Genomic DNA, 19,766 nt, shown 5'->3' with positions numbered 1-19,766 from the left:
GCCCTGTATGACAAGAGGGCTAGGTACGGGTCAGATTGCTTTAGAATGAATTTTGTTGTTTGAACTGCCCTTTCAGCCATTCCGTTGGCCTGCGGATAATGTGGACTTGACGTGGAATGTACAAAATCATACTCCCTGCTGAAAGCACTGAACTCTGTAGAAGCAAACTGCATACCATTATCACTCACTAGCTCCATTGGAATGCCCCGGCGGGCGAACAAGCTCTTCAGGCAAATGATAACGGCCTGACTTGTGATATCATTCAGGGGTGCAATCTCCAAATACCTGGAATAGTAGTCGATCACAACAAGGAACTTTTTCCCGTGCAGTTCACACAAATCAGCAGCTATTTTCTGCCACGGCCCCGCAGGCAGCGGAGTAGAAATCAAGGGCTCCCTTCTCTGAGTAGGCCGGCGTTCCCGGCAAAAGGCACATTTAGACACGTGATTTGCAATGTCGGAGCTGATCCCAGGCCACCACACAGCTGTAGCTGCCCTTTCTCTGCACTTTGTAATGCCTAAGTGGCCATCGTGAATCCTGTTTAACATCTCCTTCCTCATGCTGACAGGAATTACAATGCGGTCTTGGAACAGCACCAACCCCTCCAGCTCCGTGAGCTGCAACCTCTCTGGCTGGTAAGCACTTAAAGACATCCAGGCTGCCCGGCTCTCGGGCCAGCCTTCTTTTATGTACCTTATAACCTCTTGCAGATCTGTGTCCAAATATGTCTCTCTCTTTATTTCCTCCAGTTTCCTTGAAGAAATGGACTTAGAGGCCAGAACTGAATCAACATTCACTTTCACCTCAGATTCTGTGGAGGATTCTTCAGCAGCAGCCAGCGGGAGCCTGGATAGTGTATCCGCCACAACCAGTTGTTTCCCCGGCACATGCACTGCCTGAACATTGAACCTGAGCAGTCTCATTAAAAGTCTCTGGCATCTCAAGGGTGTTTTGTCAATGGTATAGGAGTTGATTAGAGGGACTAGCGGTTTGTGGTCAGTTTCCAGACTAAATTTCTCCAAACCCACTAGATAACGCGGAAAGCGCTCACAGGCCCTAACTGCAGCCAGGCACTCTTTCTCAATTTGAGCGTATTTTGACTCCGCAGCCATCAGTGTACGGGAACAGTAGGCGATGGGCTGTAGTTTATTTTCATTCAGCTGCAGGAGTGCAGCCCCCAACCCATAACTGCTTGCATCGGCACTAACCACAGTCTTTTTTGAAGGGTCGTAGAACCCCAGCACTGGGGCAGACCCCAGCAGGGACTTGGCATGCAGGAAAGCTTTTTCTTGTGAAGGTCCCCAGACCCAGGCAACGTCTTTCTTAAGCAACTCTGTGATAGGGTGTAAAACTGTAGATAAATCTGGAAGAAACTTGCCCAAGTAATTTACAAGGCACAATATCTGTCTCAGCTCATGTACATCAGAAGGACTTTTCATCTGTTCAATAGCACAAATTTTCTCGGGGTCTGGCTTGATGCCATCCCCATTGATGATATGCCCAAAGTAACATAATTCAGTTTTCCTGAAATGACATTTTCCTTTATTCAGCTTCAGCCCAGACTCTTTGATAGCCTGTAGTACACAACTTAAACGCTGATCATGCTCCTCCACCGTAGACCCATACACTAGAATGTCGTCCATGACGACTGCCGTGCCCACGTGGTTACTCAGGAGAGAACTCATTTCCCTTTGAAAGATTTCAGGAGCGGAGGATATCCCAAAGGGGAGTCTGCAGAAGTAGAACCGACCTACCGGTGTGATAAAGGTAGTCAGTTTGCGGCACTTTGGATCCAGGGGGATCTGCCAAATGCCGCTAGAAGCGTCTAATGTGGAAAAGAACTTAGCCCCAGCCAACTTTGGAGCTATATCTTCTAATGTCGGCAGCACAAATCTCTCTCTCTTCACCGCCTCATTCAACCTTTTCAGGTCCACACAGATGCGCACCTTTCCGTTTTTCTTTGCAACTGGAACAATGGGGGCACACCAATCAGTCGCTTCAACAACCTCTTCAATAACCCCCATAGACTTCATGCGCATAAGCTCTTTCTCCACTTGGGGCATGAGCGGGAACGGAATTCTACGGGGAGTAGAAATACTGTATGGGACTGCGTCACTTTTAAGTGCTATACGGACAGGTTTGCAGTTCAGTAGGCCCAACTCGCCAAACATATCTTCGGAAATCTCATTCACTCTGGCCACGAGGCCCAAGTCACAGGCTGCTTTTCTACTCAATAAATTGTTAACACACTGACCTCGGATCACATGCACCCACAGGGTGAACTTCCTTTGCTTGTACTCACAGTTGGCAAGAAATTTCCCCACACAATCAATGCAGCCACCAGGACTATGGACATTTGTAGTAACCTTCGCCAACTGGGGCTGTCGAGGCAGTTTCATAAATTCAGCAAAAGACATTACAGTGATATCTGCTCCTGTGTCAATCTTAAAATCAACTTTGGCTCCCATTACAGTAAAAGTAACTTTCCAATCTTCCTCTGAGCTTGTCCGTTCCACAACGGACCCCACAAAAGACACTTCCTGACCCTCCTGGTCACTGTCCACCTGCATCTCCTTAATGTATTCAGTTTTACACACCACTTCAAAATGGCCTATTCTGTTACATTTTCTGCATCTTTTATCTCTGGCCGGGCATATAGCACTCTGATCATGAGCCCGGTAGCACCGTGTGCATCGGGCATGTTGCGCCCATCCACTTCTAGGCCTTTCCAGTACTTTAGATCTACCGCTCACACTGTGCCTTTCACTAGCAGTTTTCCTAGACTGTTGCACTTCATCCACAATACTCTCAGACCTCAGATCAGCACTTTGCTTTTTCACCAGTTCACTCTGACGGGCCATCCTAATAGCCCCGTCTAACGTTAAATCAGACTCTAACTGCAGCTTCAGTGAGACTTCAGCATCTGCAATTCCAATAACTATTCTGTCTCTGATTTGCTCTTCTTTAGCAACACCAAACTCACAGAATTCAGCTAGTTCATACAGGCTGCGCACAAATGACTCCACAGATTCTCCCACACGCTGATTACGTTTGTGAAAACAAGCTCTCTCATGAATCACATTTCTTTTGGGCACAAAGTGGGCACTGAGTTTATCCATAACTATATCAAAGTTAAATTCTTCCCCTTCTTGGAAAGTAAAAGCATTGAGCACTGGCTCCACATCCTTCCCCATAGAGTATAAAAGAGAATTAACTTGTACTTCACCACTCTCCTTGTTCAATTTGGAAGCAATCCTGAAGCGCTGAAACCGCTGACGCCATGTGGGCCAAGCTGCAGGCTGAGAGAAGTCAAAAGGCTCAGGTGGGGTAAACTTTGACATTGCAATCGATCAGGAACAGAAGCGCAGTCCAGAACTTCTGACACCATGTCATGAGATGCAGGACATATGCAGGACACAGCAATGATGGTACAACTCTATTTTATTACAAAGCATAGCAATACACATCTGGTCAGGTTGATTGTACTAACTAACTGCGACACAGACTACCGGACCTCAGCCCCGCCCCCAAACTAGTGACATCACATCCTGCTCTCATCACATTAAGTGCATGAAACAGGTGTGTTAAATGTAAAAATATATTCTTATACATTTACACTATTATATAACTGTATCATGAGTTTATAGGTTGAGATCATTCTTTGTTGTGTTTTGTTTAGTGTTTTTTTTGTTTTTTTTTAATTTGTTACTTCATTCCTGGTTTAGATAGGTTATGTAATAGGAGTAAAAAATGTAAATAAATTAGTCACAGTATACAGTACATATACAGATAAGCTATTTGTTTAACATGTTTCCATATTGTAACATATAATTTAAATCTAACATAGTTATAAAAAAGCAGTACATCCTTATGTTGTCTACCTTACAAAATCTATTTCCCTGTGCTAATAAATTATTTGTATTTCCCTTTCCGTGTTTTCCTCTAGCTGCCTGGTAAGAGAGGCTTTGGCCCAGCTGGTTGGACTGTACAATCCAAGATGGAAGTCTACCTGTGGTTAGGCCTCAACAAGCAGCGCAAAGATTTTCTCTGTGGTCTTCCTTGCGGATTTGAGGAGAATAAGGCAGTAAAAGGACCAGGTCTTCAGTCGTTCCCACCCATCAGCCTCAGCTATACAAGTAAGCCTAACCCATAGTTCTGTCATCTACAGGATGTAGAGTATAGGATGGGTTACTGCTCCTTCTGAGACCCCCTAGTGCACAATACACAGGAAACTGGTACCCACAACTAGCAACAGATAAGTCAAATTAGGCATAGTGGTTGTAAGGATCCTGCATGTTGGTCTCCAGAATAAAGACTTCCGCAGGCTCCCAGAGATTTGAGTGAGAAGTTCAGTAAATGGTACATGTTAAAACTAAGTGCACATGGTTTCATCAGGTCTCCTAGAAAGGCTTGTAACTGTGAAACACATTGAGGGCGAATTATCAAATGTCTGTCGGACCTGATCCGACAGTGCGGATCAGGTCCGACAGACATCGCTGAATGCGGAGAGCAATACGTTCTCCGTATTCAGCATTGCACCAGCAGCTCGGGTTGAATTGCTCAGAGCAGGTGGACAGGGTTATGGAGCAGCGGTCTTTAGACCGCTGCTCCATAACTTGTGTTTCTGGCGAGTCTGAAGACTCACCAGAAACACGGGACCTCAAGCTCCATACAAATGGGCCTTTTGTTTTAAATAATGAAAACTTTTAAAAAGTTTTACCATTATAGTATTTAAAGGGACAGTCAAGTAAAAAAAAACTTTCATGATTCAAATAGGGCATGTAATTTTAAACAACTTTCCAATTTACTTTTATCACCAATTTTGCTTTCTTATCTTGGTATTCTTAGTTGAAAACTAAACCTAGGAGGTTTATATGCTAATTTCTTAGACCTTGAAGGCCGCCTCTAATCTAAATGTATTTTGATAGTTTTTCACCACTAGAGGGCATTAGTTCACGTTTCATATAGATAACAATCACATGAATTTACCATGGAGACAGCTCTGATTGGCTAAAATGCAAGTCTGTCAAAAGAACTGAAATAAGGGGCAGTCTGCTGAAGCTTAGATACAAGGTAATTACAGAAGTAAAATGTGTATAATTATAACTGTGTTGGTTATGCAAAACTGGGGAATGGGTAATTAAGGGATTATCTATCTTTTAAAGCAACAAAAATTCTGGTGTTGACTGTCCCTTTAATAAACATTAGCGGCATTGAAACCACACAGTTTGCTTTTTGTTTTTCAAATAGATGCTGATATTCTAAAAAAAACTTTATTAATTTCCCAGTCCAATGGGTCTGTTTTTCCTTATTAGCCAGTAAGGAACCTGCCTCTAGGTATAATTTGTATATGAACTAACACTTCCTGTTAACTTAACATCACTTTAAGTCAGATTAATTTAACCTCTATGGTGCAACCAAAAGTGTCCATGATCTTCCCTCTCACTACAGTGACAAGTATTAGTGGCATCTCTACCTTTGTCTGTGGGACCCTGTCTTTCCTCCCCATACATGCAACACAGTGGTTTATGTCTAAAAACTGCTGTGAAATATTGTATTTTATATTGTTTTAGTTTAATGCACTTTTAATTGTAATCTTATGATGTTTACACTGTTTTTTGTATATTTAAACAATGTCATATTTTTACATGATGTAATGTGAGCTACACGGTAATGCATAACCCTCATCTTTACCATCATCTGTTACAGAGAAACAGGTCTTCCAGCTGCGCGCTCATATGTACCAGGCGCGGAGCTTGTTTGCTGCAGATAGCAGTGGGCTTTCTGACCCCTTTGCCCGTGTTTTCTTCAATACACAAAGCCAGTGCACAGAGGTAAGTAGATACAAGTACATAACGCAATCTGCTGTTAAAATAGGTAAGTGGTAGATTCCGTTCTTACCTATTAACATATCAGATGGATTTAATAGGTCTGATGAGCTGTTTCAAATTCCGACCTATCACAATCTATATGCTGAGCCAGTTTTAGCACTTTTTGGTGGCTGTTGCCCAGAACAGTTAATCAGCTGCTTAATGGAGCGTGAAAACATAAAAAAAATATATTTTATGGTTCAGACAGTAGGCAGAACATGTAATTTTAAGCAACATTCTACTCTACTTCTATTATTTCATTTGCTTCATTCTCCTGGTATAGTCGAAAAGCACACCTAGGTAGGCTCAGGAGTAGCAATGCATTACTGGGAGCTAACTGCTGACTGGCAGTGCACATTAGATGTATTCAGCTAGCTCCCAGCAGTGCATAGCTGCTCCTTCAACAAAGGATACTGAGAGAATTAAGGAAATCTGATAAAAGAAGTAAATTAGAAAGTTGTTTAAAATCACATGCTCTAACTGTGTCATGAAAGAAAAACTTGGGGTTTCATGTCCTTTTAATTTGAGGCCAGGGGGTAAATTTATCATGGTGCGGACAGACATGATCCGCTATAGCGTATCATATCCGCCGCACATCGGTAAATGCCGACAGCATACGCTGTCAGCATTTATCATTGCACCAGCAGTTCTTGTGAATTGCTGGTGCAATACCGCCCCCTGCAGATTCGAGGCCAATTGGCCGCTAGCTGGGGGTGTCAATCAACCAGATTGTATTCGATCGGGCTGATTGCTGTCCACTTCCATAGAGGTGGCAGATGAGTTAAGGAGCAGCTGTCTTAGGACTTCTGGACCTGAAGCGGAGTGGGTCGGAAGCAGCTTCCGCTGCTTCATAAATCGACCCCTATGTCTCAAACCTTATTCCGGCCTGCTTAAGGCTCAGAAGCTGGCACTTTTATCAGAACTTCTGTCCTCTAGAAAACTGCGTTAGAAGCAATATCATACTGATTGAGGCACATGCTCAGTGTTGTAAAAACAGGACACACAAAAAATAATCTTTAGACCGCTGCTCCATAACTTGCGTTTCTGGCGAGTCTGAAGACTCGCCAGAAACACGGGTCCTCAAGCTCCGTTCGGAGCTTGATAAATGGGCCTCTATGTGTTCTATTTGACTTTATAGCCTTCAAACTACAAGTAATCCCCTGCTACAGTGATCCCCAACACAAGTGTATTGTTCTCCAAGCAAGGCTCACTTAGTGTGCTCCCACCCAATGAAAAACCACCTGCACCAACAAAATAGGTTCCCTTAGTAACCCCACGTTCCACTGGTGTCCTTTTGCTTCTTCATTTTGACCTGTACCCTCCAAAAGAAAAGGAGCTTTTCTATCTTATCTCCAAAAGACATGGAGCTTTTCTATCACTGTCAATCCTCATTGTGTCTCTTCTGGCAAGAAGCCCTTGCAATGCTCTTCCTCAGCGCATTATGACGAAATTGTTTTATTTAGCTATAATTTATTATTATTATTTACGTAATTGTCAAATCAAATTGTCAGGATTCAATACTCCCTCTCATCAACCAACATGCGCAAGTATATAAATTAATAAGCGAATACTTATGTTTTTCACCCTGAATGTTGAGAATGTTGTTTATTATTAATTTTCCTCCATTACCACATATCTCCTCATAACTTCTCATATCTGTTTTTAGCCTATGTCACCCTCTTCCCTTCACGTTTCCACCGTATGTGTTTATCTTCGTCTGCTTGTCTCCCCCCCCCATAAACATTATAATGAATAATAATACAATGATAATACAATTCAGTTTAATAAAAAACTGGGACTATGAACAGATCTCAGAAATAACTAGAGATTCAAATACAATTTTACCTTCCCCAGGTGCTGAATGAAACTCTCTGTCCAACCTGGGACCAGCTGTTGGTGTTTGATAACGTGGAGCTTTACGGTGAAGCCAATGAGTTGCGAGACGACCCACCCATCATAGTCATAGAAATCTATGACCAAGATACAGTAGTAAGTTGTGAATGTCATGCGGGGTTATTAAGTGGCGCATAAAAAATACTAGCGCTCATATTGTGGCTAATGCTCATACAGTAGACGGAAGTAAGCGACTCTGCAGTATCTTGATTAACGCAGTTTTTCTGTGGTATCTAAATATGAAGTCAAACATGGATGTGCTGCTGTGTTATCTTATTTTTGGTACATAAGTGGGTTAACAAACCATTTCAACACTGCTTCAATCAAATTGACATATAATGTGATAGGATACCAAAAAAATATTTGTTTTTGTTTTTTGTTCTCTGAAATATTTGTTTTTGCCTTTTTTTTTGTAACTTAAAGGGACAGTCTAGTCAAAATTTAACTTCCATGATTCAGAGCAGCAATTTTAAGCAACTTTCTAATTTACTTCTATTATCAAATTTTCTTCATTCTCTTGGTATCTTTATTGTAATGTAAGCTTAGGAGCCTGCCAATTTTTGGTTCAGCACCTGGGTAGGGCTTGCTGATTGGTGGCTGCATTTAGACACCAATCAGTAAGTGCTACCCAGGTGCTGAACCAAAAAAGGGCTGACTCCTATGCTTTATATTAATTATAATAGAAGTAAATTAGAAAGTTGTTTAAAATTGCATGTTCTATCTGATCTTGCTGTCCTCATGAGCACCAACTTATGACACCTGGGTGCACAACTTTAACTATGTGTTTATCTGCTTTGCATGTGGTTAAGTGCATATTAAAACTAGGTATTTCTTTATTTTTTGTTTATTTAACCAATTGCTTAGGGCTCGATTTATCATTCATATTCTCCTATATTTTCTCCTGAAAGTTCTCCTGAGAAATAATTCCCCTATTTATCATTCAAAAATACGCCTAAAATTGGGCAAGTTCGACTGTAAAATTCTCCTACTCTGTTCTCACTCTCCTTGGAGTACATGTTCTCCAAAAAAAAGGGTAAAATTAGATCTTTTTAGTCGTATTTCATATAGTTCTCATAATTCTCCTAGTTACAAATTTATCATTTATATTCTCCTGTGGACTGAAAGTTCTCCTGCAAGTTCCTGCATTAAAGTTTTCCATAGCTACAGTGGAGAACAGCATTAGAAATCTATTCTCTACCAGTTGTAGAAGCAGTTACACACAAAAAATGGGCTCTACAAGGTGCAAAAATTATCTATAACAAAGCACAATAATAATGGTTATTGGAGTGCAATAATAATTTATGATGGCGTGAAAAAAATATATATAATGGAGTGCCAAAATAATATATAACAGAGCACAAAAATGATATCTATTGGGGCATAAAAATAAGATATAAAAAAGCTCTGAAATTCAAGCACAAAAACAATAAAAATGTAGATGTTGAAGAAGGGCGTTAACAAAGCTACTAGGAAGGCTGTATAAATATTTCTATTGGTTTATATATGATTGACATGGAGAATAGTTGCTTATTTTCAGTTATAAATAAGGAGAATATACTAATCCAACTGGAGAAATTTATCATTAGTTCTCCTCAGCTCTCCTATTGAGAAAAAACAACTTTTTTTCTGATAAATACTGGCACACATGTGTGCCTCTCCTAAGGAGAGCTGCGGAGAACTGATAGGAGAACAGAAAGGAGAATTCGCCAAATGATTGATAAATGGAGCCCTTACGGTGTATAGAAACAATTTTGTATTAAGCCACAGGTTTGAATAATGAGTCTCATGTCATAACCTAATATAACAAAAGTGACATTCTATAATTATATAAAAGAAGAGCTCTTGTGGTTAAGAGAGCATTGATAGATTTGCCTTACAGTCTGCTTGCACTGGAATATATCATCTTTAGGTATATTTAAATCACAAATGTTTTATTCTAAATTTCCTGCTAAACTTGTCCCAGCTCTGACATTTTCTGTGGTTCATTTTCAGGGGAAGGCTGACTTTATGGGCAGAACCTTTGCTAAACCTGTAGTGAAAATGTCTGATGAAGGATACTGTGGCCCTCGCTTCCCCCCACAACTGGAGTATTACCAGATATACCGAGGCAACTCTACTGCAGGAGACCTGCTGGCTGCTTTTGAGCTTCTCCAGGTAAATAAGACAGAGACATCTGGACTGAGGTCTTCAGAACATGAATATTTAATGACAATATAAATACAAATAAATACAAGCACATAACAATTTAACTTATGAAAGAAAAAGGAGGTCCAATGGCACTACTGATATGTACATATAACTGCACCCTAGATATAGTAGCAGCTAATTAGCAAAATACAAAGGAGGGGAGGAGGTGTTGTGTATTAAATAATTTGTGCAAAAAGAGAGATGGAGAGAACCATTCAAGAATACACACGTAGCACTCAATGCAGTAACATGTGAGTCATATTATTAAATACATAGGTACAAAATGGAGCTTGAAGATCAAATGTCAAATTAGAAGTTAAAACATAACTTTTATTCAAACACAAAATAGAATTAAAATCATGGGATGTGCAATACAAAATATACAGATTAGAACGGATTACCAATTCTATATAATGTACCAGGTCATAGTATAAATAGTTCAGTCAGTATGATTGGTGCACACAATATTGGAGTACCATAGATTGGATAACAATTTTCAGCTAAATAGCTGATTACTCATAGACCCTATGTATCAAATTGAACAAAGGGGTATAATGATAATAAGAGAGAGTAATCAATTATTCTCAACTTCCTAATGTGAGTAGTGGTAGTGTGTCACATTGGAGGTGGCTATGAAACAATCAATGTGATATAATGTAACATAAGGAATGAATGTACTATACTTAATCACTTGAAAAGCCTGCCTAGTAGTATAGTTTTTACAGGTCTTATAAATGGCTGATGTCCCATACATCTGGAGATAAATACCGGTAGCTATATCTAGTTGATAGCTTACTAGTAATTGCTTATATCAATTCCAGAGCTGATTGACCAACCTTGATACTGAATTCAACATGATAACTATGTATCAATATCCTGGGAGCATAGAGTGGAGTATACTGTGCGGTCTTAAAGATAGTAATCAGAGTTCTACCGGGTGGTGAATGTAATTACCGGTAGGAGTGTCATTTAGACAAATTAGTACTGAATACTATAGGTAATACTTAGACTCGTTAAATAGCCTCACTACGTTTATAAAGGATATAATAGAATCGTGGCAATATGTTGGGGATTTAAAGTAAAATATTCTGTGTCATCCCAGTGGTCATAATCAGAGTAGAAATATACAATTGGTATGTATATACTCTATCTGGAGATCTCTAGAATCTATACTGCAGGGGATTGACTCAGGCTTCAAATAGAGACAAAGCAGCCATGGTTGTTGAATATGGTGCATAGAATCAAATAATCAGATACATTATAGACAGAGCTCTAGGGTTAGAGCGTTAACACTAAGTGAAGTGCCACATTAACGGTGGAGTACAGAGTAAGTACGCTCTTGCAGATCCAATTATACTGACTGACACATGAATTATAACCGGTACAAAATTAGATAACCATATTAGTGCTATAAGTATGCATGGTAGTTTTATCTAACTGACCTAACAATCACAGGAGCTCCGAGACTCCTCACCAGTGCCCTAACATGTTTCGCTGTGAAACCGCTTTATCAAAGGGTGACTTTGATAAAAGGGTCACCCTTTGATAAAGCCGTTTCACTATCTGTCTGTCTGTCTTTACTTATGTCCAGTACAAATGTATACAGAACCATGGATGATACGTGCTCCAGCACATTTAGCAAGAAGAAGTCACTTAAACAAAGAATACCATCATTTGTCAGTAGAAGAAAATTACAGGAAATTGTTGTGCTGAGAATTTCTTAATCTTACTTTTTTGCTAATTTTTTTTCCTCATTAGGTTTTTATTTTACCTTATTTTATCCTCTGCATCAGTGTGCTGTTATTTTATAGCTTGTTATAAAATATATTAAGATTTAATTATTTTTTAATTATGAACTGTACCCTATTAGTACGTAACTTAATGAGTTTAACTGAAAAAGCAAATATGATAGACTGCTCTCAGAATTATACAATGTTCAATTTTCTCTAACTTGCTTTATAGATCGGAGTAGGAGGAAAATCTGACCTGCCACCAATTGATGGTCCAACAGACTTGGACAGAGGCCCTATCCTTCCAGTCCCACTTGGTATCCGACCTGTGCTGAGCAAATACAGAGTGGAGGTGAGATTGCTATTTGGATGTAGAATCTAAATACAGCTTAAGGTATCTTAGCTTCTGTAACATGTCTCATTTTGTTTCTCTTAGATTCTCTTCTGGGGATTGAGGGATCTCAAGAGAGTAAACTTAGCCCAGGTAGACAGACCCAGAGTTGATATTGAGTGTGCTGGACGGGGGGTCCAGTCTGCATTGATCCAAAACTACAAGAAGAATCCTAATTTTAGTACCCTTGTGAAATGGTTTGAAGTGGTAAGTGGATAGTATAATCGTATTATGGTGTGAAAATGGCAAAAACTTCAGTACAGTACTAGCTACTGCAAGAAAAGCATTCAGTTGTTAAAGGGACAAGAAACCCAAACATGTATTTCATGATTCTGATAGAGCATACAATTCTAAACAACTTTCCAATTTGCTTCTATTATCTAATTTGTGTCATTCTCTTAGTATCCTTTGTTTAAAAACATATCTAGATAGGCTAAGGAACTTGGAGCTAGCTACTGATTAGTGGCTGAACTTGCATTCCCATTGTCATTGGTTTACAAATGTGTTCAGATAGCTCCTAGTAGTGCAATAAAAAATACCAAAAGAGTAAAGCAAAACTGATAACAGAAGTAAATTGGAAAGTTGTATAAAGATGTATAATCTATCTCAATCATGAAAGAAAACTTTTGGGTTTTGTTGTCACTTTAATCCTTTGTAAAAGTGAGCAAGGGAAACCATGTGGCTGCCTTGCAAGGTTGTGCTAAGATGTAGTAGCAAATCTACTGGCCCTGGTGCACAAAAAATGTGGGGCTCCTAAGAGGTAACTCTGTAGTAAGCAATAGTAATAATATACATGCTGCTCTGCATAAGGATTTTGAGGATATATAGATAGATAGATCGATAGATAGATAGACTGCACGAATAAAAGGCTCCCCTGCATAAGTATTGTACACATTATGCACATGACTATGTATAGACTGGCTGCTATGGACCCCTTCCAGCACTTGGGCCCTGGTGCCACATAACCTGCTATTCCAATGGTAGTTCTGCCTGCTCAAATATACTAACCTGTAGAACCATGGAACTGTTGCCAGGAGGAAAGATGCTTAACTGAGGAATCATGGAACTGTGCACAGGAGGAAAGATGCTTAACTAATTAATCATGGAACTGTGCACAGGAGGAAAGATGCTTAACTGAGGAATCATGGAACTGTGCACAGGAGGAAAAATGCTTAACTGAGGAATCATGGAACTGTGCCCAGGAGGAAAGATGCTTAACTGAAAAATCATGGAACTGTTTCCAGGAGGAAAGATGCTTAACTGAGGAATCATGGAGCTGTATCCAGGAGGAAAAATGCCTAACTAAGGAATCATGGAACTGTTTCCAGGAGGAAAGATGCTTAACTGGGGAATCGTGGAACTGTGCCCAGGAGGAAAGATGCTTAACTGGGGAATCATGGAACTGTGTCTAGGAGGAAAGATGCTTAACTGAGGAATCATGGAACTGTGTCTAGGAGGAAAGAGGCTTAACTGAGGAATCATGGAACTGTGTCTAGGAGGAAAGATGCTTAACTGATGAATCATGGAGCTGTGTCCAGGAGGAAAAATGCTTAACTGAGGAATCATGGAACTGTGTCTAGGAGGAACAATGCTTAACTGGGGAATCGTGGACCTGTGCCCAGGAGGAAAGCTGCTTAATTGAGGAATCATGGAACTGTTCCCAGGAGGAAAGCTGCTTAACTGAGGAATCATGCAACTGTTCCCAGGAGGAAAGGTGCTTAACTGAGGAATCATGGAACTGTGCACAGGAGGAAAGCTGCTTAACTGAGGAATAATGGAACTGTGCTCAGGAGGAAAAATGCTTAACTGAGGAATCATGGAACTGTTTCCAGGAGAAAAGATGCTTAACTGAGGAATCATGGAGCTGTGTCCAGGAGGAAAATGCCTAACTAAGGCCTAGATTTGGAGTTTTGTCGGTAACAACCCGAAAAACTAACGCCGGCTTTTTTCTGGCCGCACCATAAAAATAACTCTGGTATCGAGAGTCCACATAAAGGCTGCGTTAGGCTCCAAAAAAGGAGCGTAGAGGATTTTTAACACAGCTTCAACTCTCGATACCAGAGTTGCTTACGGACGCGGCCAGCCTCAAAAACGTGCTCGTGCACGATTCCCCCATAGGAAACAATGGGGCTGTTTGAGCTGAAAAAAAAACAAACACCTGCAAAAAAGCCGCGTTCAGCTCCTAACGCAGCCCCATTGTTTGCTATGCGGTAACCCTTCCGACGTCTGCACTTAACACTCTAACATGTACCCCGAGTCTAAACACCCCTAACCTTACACTTATTAACCCCTAATCTGCCGCCCCCGCTATCGCTGACCCCTGCATATTATTTTTAACCACTAATCTGCCGCTCCGTAAACCGCAGCTACTTACATTATCCCTATGTACCCCTAATCTGCTGCCCTAACATCACCGACCCCTATATTATATTTATTAACCCCTAATCTGCCCCCCACAACGTCGCCTCCACCTGCCTACACTTATTAACCCCTAATCTGCCGAGCGGACCTGAGCGCTACTATAATAAAGTTATTAACCCCTAATCCGCCTCACTAACCCTATCATAAATTTTATTAACCCCTAATCTGCCCTCCCTAACATCGCCGACACCTAACTTCAATTATTAACCCCTAATCTGCCGACCGAATCTCGCCGCTATTCTAATAAATGTATTAACCCCTAAAGCTAAGTCTAACCCTAACCCTAACACCCCCCTAAGTTAAATATAATTTAAATCTAACGAAATTAATTAACTCTTATTAAATAAATTATCCCTATTTAAAGCTAAATACTTACCTGTTAAATAAATCCTAATATAGCTACAATATAAATTATAATTATATTATAGCTATTTTAGGATTTATATTTATTTTACAGGTAACTTTGTATTTATTTTAACCAGGTACAATAGCTATTAAATTAAGGTAGGAATATTCTGATTGGCTGATGGAATCAGCCAATCAGAATCAAGTTCAATCCGATTGGCTGATCCAATCAGCCAATCAGATTGAGCTCGTATTCTATTGGCTGTTCCGATCAGCCAATAGAATGCGATCTCAATCTGATTGGCTAATTGGATTAGCCAATTGGATTGAACTTGATTCTGATTGGCTGATTCCATCAGCCAATCAGAATATTCCTACCTTAATTCCGATTGGCTGATAGAATCCTATCAGCCAATCGGAATTCGAGGGACGCCATCTTGGATGACGTCATTTAAAGGAACCGTCATTCGTCGTTCAGTCGTCGGCCAGGATGGATGTTCCGCGGTGGAGGTCTTCAGGATGCTGCCGCTTCGCTCCGGATGGATGCCGCTTGGATGAAGACTTCAATCGGATGGAAGAACTCTTCTGCCCCGCTTGGATGAAGACTTCAGCCGGATCATGGACCTCTTCAGCCCCCCGCTTGGGCTTGGATCAGGACATCGGAGGAGCTCTTCTGGACCGATCGGTGAACCTGGTATGGTGAAGACAAGGTAGGATGATTTTCAGGGGCTTAGTGTTAGGTTTATTTAAGGGGGGTTTGGGTTAGATTAGGGGTATGTGGGTGGTGGGTTGTAATGTTGGGGGGCTTGGGTATTGTATGTTTTTTTTTACAGGCAAAAGAGCTGTATTTCTTGGGGCATGCCCCGCAAAGGGCCCTGTTCAGGGCTGGTAAGGTAAAAGAGCTTTGAACTTTAGTAATTTAGAATAGGGTAGGGCATTTTTTTATTTTGGGGGGCTTTGTTATTTTATTAGGGGGCTTAGAGTAGGTGTAATTAGTTTAAAATTGTTGTAATATTTTTCTTATGTTTGTAAATATTTTTTTATTTTTTGTAACTTAGTTCTTTTTTATTTTTTGTACTTTAGCTAGTTTATTTAATTGTATTTATTTGTAGCAATTGTATTTAATTAATTTATTGATAGTGTAGTGTTAGGTTAATTGTAGGTAATTGTAGGTAGTTTATTTAATTAATTTATTGATAGTCTAGTGTTAGGTTTATTTATAACTTAGGTTAGGATTTCTTTTACAGGTAAATTTGTAATTATTTTAACTATTTTAGCTATTAAATAGTTCTTAACTATTTAATAGCTATTGTACCTGGTTAAAATAAATACAAAGTTACATGTAAAATAAATATAAATCCTAAAATAGCTATAATATAATTATAATTTATATTGTAGCTATATTAGGATTTATTTTACAGGTAAGTATTTAGCTTTAAATAGGAATAATTTATTTAATAAGAGTTAATTAATTTCGTTAGATTTAAATTATATTTAACTTAGGGGGGTGTTAGGGTTAGGGTTAGACTTAGCTTTAGGGGTTAATACATTTATTAGAATAGTGGCGAGATTCGGTCGGCAGATTAGGGGTTAATAATTGAAGTTAGGTGTCGGCGATGTTAGGGAGGGCAAATTAGGGGTTAATACTATTTATGATTGGGTTAGTGAGGCGGATTAGGGTTTAATAACTTTATTATAGTAGCGCTCAGGTCCGCTCGGCAGATTAGGGGTTAATAAGTGTAGGCAGGTGGAGGCGACGTTGAGGGGGGCAGATTAGGGGTTAATAAATATAATATAGGGTTCGGCGGTGTTAGGGGCAGCAGATTAGGGGTACATAAGGATAACGTAGGTGGCGGCGCTTTGCGGTCGGCAGATTAAGGGTTAATAAGTGTAGGCAGGTGGAGGCGACGTTTAGGGGGGCAGATTAGGGGTTAATAAATATAATATAGGGGTCGGCGGTGTTAGGGGCAGCAGATTAGGGGTACATAAGTATAACGTAGGTTGCGGTCGGCAGATTAGGGGTTAAAAATTTTTTTTCGAGTGTCTGCGATGTGGGGGGACATCGGTTTAGGGGTACATAGGTAGTTTATGGGTGTTAGTGTACTTTAGAGCACAGTAGTTAAGAGCTTTATAAACCGGCGTTAGCCAGAAAGCTCTTAACTACTGACTTTTTTCCTGCGGCTGGAGTTTTGTCGTTAGATGTCTAACGCTCACTTCAGAAACGACTCTAAATACCGGAGTTAGAAAAATCCCATTGAAAAGATAGGATACGCAATTTACGTAAGGGGATCTGCGGTATGGAAAAGTCGCGGCTGGAAAGTGAGCGTTAGACCCTATTTTGAGTGACTCCAAATACCGGCGGTAGCCTAAAACCAGCGTTAGGAGCCTCTAACGCTGGTTTTCACGGCTAACGCCAAACTCTAAATCTAGGCCTAAAGGAATCATGGAGCTGTTTCCAGGAGGAAAGATGCTTAACTGGGGAATCGTGGAACTGTGCCCAGGAGGAAAAATGCTTAACTGGGGAATCATGGAACTGTGTCTAGGAGGAAAGATGCTTAACTGAGGAATCATGGAACTGTGTCTAGGAGGAAAGATGCTTAACTGAGGAATCATGGAACTGTGTCTAGGAGGAAAGATGTTTAACTGAAGAATCATGGAACTGTGTCTAGGAGGAAATATGCTTAACTGATGAATCATGGAGCTGTGTCCAGGAGGAAAAATGCTTAACTGAGGAATCATGGAACTGTGTCTAGGAGGAACAATGCTTAACTGGTGAATCGTGGACCTGTGCCCAGGAGGAAAGCTGCTTAACTGGTGAATCATGGAACTGTTCCCAGGAGGAAAGCTGCTTAACTGGTGAATCATGGAACTGTTCCCAGGAGGAAAGCTGCTTAACTGAGGAATCATGGAACTGTTCCCAGGAGTAAAGATGCTTAACTGAGGAATCATGGAACTGTGCCCAGGAGGAAAAATGCTTAACTGAGAAATCATGGAACTGTGCCCAGGAGGAAAGGTGCTTAACTTAGAAATCATGGAACTGTTTCCAGGAGGAAAGATGCTTAACTGAGGAATCATGGAGCTGTATCCAGGAGGAAAAATGCCTAACTAAGGAATCATGGAACTGTTTCCAGGAGGAAAGATGCTTAACTGGGGAATCGTGGAACTGTGCCCAGGAGGAAAGATGCTTAACTGGGGAATCATGGAACTGTGTCTAGGAGGAAAGATGCTTAACTGAGGAATCATGGAACTGTGTCTAGGAGGAAAGAGGCTTAACTGAGGAATCATGGAACTGTGTCTAGGAGGAAAGATGTTTAACTGAGGAATCATGGAACTGTGTCTAGGAGGAAATATGCTTAACTGATGAATCATGGAGCTGTGTCCAGGAGGAAAAATGCTTAACTGAGGAATCATGGAACTGTGTCTAGGAGGAACAATGCTTAACTGGGCAATCGTGGACCTGTGCCCAGGAGGAAAGCTGCTTAACTGAGGAACCAGGGAATTGTGCCCAAGAGGAAAGCTGCTTAAATGAGGAATCATGGAAATGTTCCCTGGAGGAAAGATACTTTACTGAGGAATCATGGAACTGTTCCCAGGAGGAAAGCTGCTTAACTGAGGAACCAGGGAATTGTGCCCAAGAGGAAAGCTGCTTAAATGAGGAATCATGGAAATGTTCCCAGGAGGAAAGATACTTTACTGAGGAATCATGGAACTGTGCCCAGGAGGAAAGATGCTTAACTGAGGAATCATGGAACTGTTCCCAGGAGGAAAGATGCTTAAAGGGACATCAAGCCAAAATTGGAATACACATGGATACATTTCAGATTTGAATAGAAGCATTTTGTAATATACATGTATATACTGTACATGTATTAGCAAAAATGCTTATAATACAAGCTATATCTGTTTCAAATGTGTATCTAAGTATGCAGCATGCACCAGCATTTTAAATACAGCACTTGATCATAGAGCCTAAGGTGCTTGTGCCATCTGGTATGGCCCCCTGGCTGCCTGTGTCAATGTGTCACAGACAGTTGTCAGTGTCACCTCACAATTCACAAAACAACACACTAATTGTCATCATGAAGGGCACTGACCGTGCATTCTAATATTTCTGCCTGGCGCCCGCCCAGACCACCCCTGCCTAGCTGCCCTCAGAGTCAGAGGCCCCCGCCACCATTCCTACCTCACTCGTCTTCAGTATGGTGTACGGTCATCTGTCTGTCTGGGTCAGGTCAGGTGGGCATCATCACTTGACTCACTCACGTGGCTTATTTTCATGAGTGGTGCAGACCAGTGCAGATTCAGTGAGTTACGTGGTGACACAGGCATCCCGCCGCACGATTTCCCTCTCACTAGGCTTAGGCAGGCCAGGCAGGCAGCGCAGATGCGCAAGTGAGCTCCACACCACAGACACGCCCACACATTCGTTCCAATACCATAGCAAAAGCCACCCGGGCCAGCCCATCTAGACGAAATGATCATCATCTAAGCATAGCGGCAGCCAAATACCCAATAAGCATCATTCATGTAGTAGCAAATAAGATGCAGTAAGACAGCTGAACCAGGCAATAAAATATAAACATTTTAAGTCCCTTTGACTGACACTCATGCTTCAGTTCAGGCAAATGATCCACCTCGGCAAGTGGCAGCCACCTTTCGGCGCCCCCCTGCTGATGGCGATCTAAGGCGGCTGCCTTTACTGCCTTACACAAGCGCCGGCCCTGGACCCATGTAGTGAGAATGCATTACTGAGAGGGACCGGAATTCTAATTCCTTAATCTGTGCAGCAGCAAACTCTCTTGTTGCAGCCAAGCTGAAGCCTTTAACTATCTAACTCCAAACAGGAAGACACAGAACTGGAGCTGACAGGATGACTAGGGGTATATATATCAAAGCATGAGTTATTCTATCTTAAAGAAAAGACACAAC

At 41.0% G+C, this 19,766-nt stretch overlaps 1 protein-coding gene across 1 annotated transcript in view; it reads left to right on the top strand.

Moving 5' to 3' along the window:
* Window positions 1-19,766, top strand: part of OTOF (otoferlin) — a 742,062-nt gene that overhangs the window by 596,653 nt on the left and 125,643 nt on the right. The window contains exons 23-28 of the mRNA XM_053709494.1: window positions 3,947-4,136; window positions 5,710-5,834; window positions 7,725-7,859; window positions 9,756-9,917; window positions 11,913-12,032; window positions 12,117-12,278. Of these exons, the coding sequence (XP_053565469.1) occupies window positions 3,947-4,136; window positions 5,710-5,834; window positions 7,725-7,859; window positions 9,756-9,917; window positions 11,913-12,032; window positions 12,117-12,278 (894 nt within the window). The remainder of the gene's footprint in view (window positions 1-3,946; window positions 4,137-5,709; window positions 5,835-7,724; window positions 7,860-9,755; window positions 9,918-11,912; window positions 12,033-12,116; window positions 12,279-19,766) is intronic.

This window comes from Bombina bombina, chromosome 4 (assembly GCF_027579735.1).
Source record: "Bombina bombina isolate aBomBom1 chromosome 4, aBomBom1.pri, whole genome shotgun sequence".
Lineage (NCBI taxonomy): Eukaryota > Metazoa > Chordata > Amphibia > Anura > Bombinatoridae > Bombina > Bombina bombina.
Note: the sequence above shows the minus strand (reverse complement) of the source record. Positions and strands in the feature narration are given on the sequence as shown.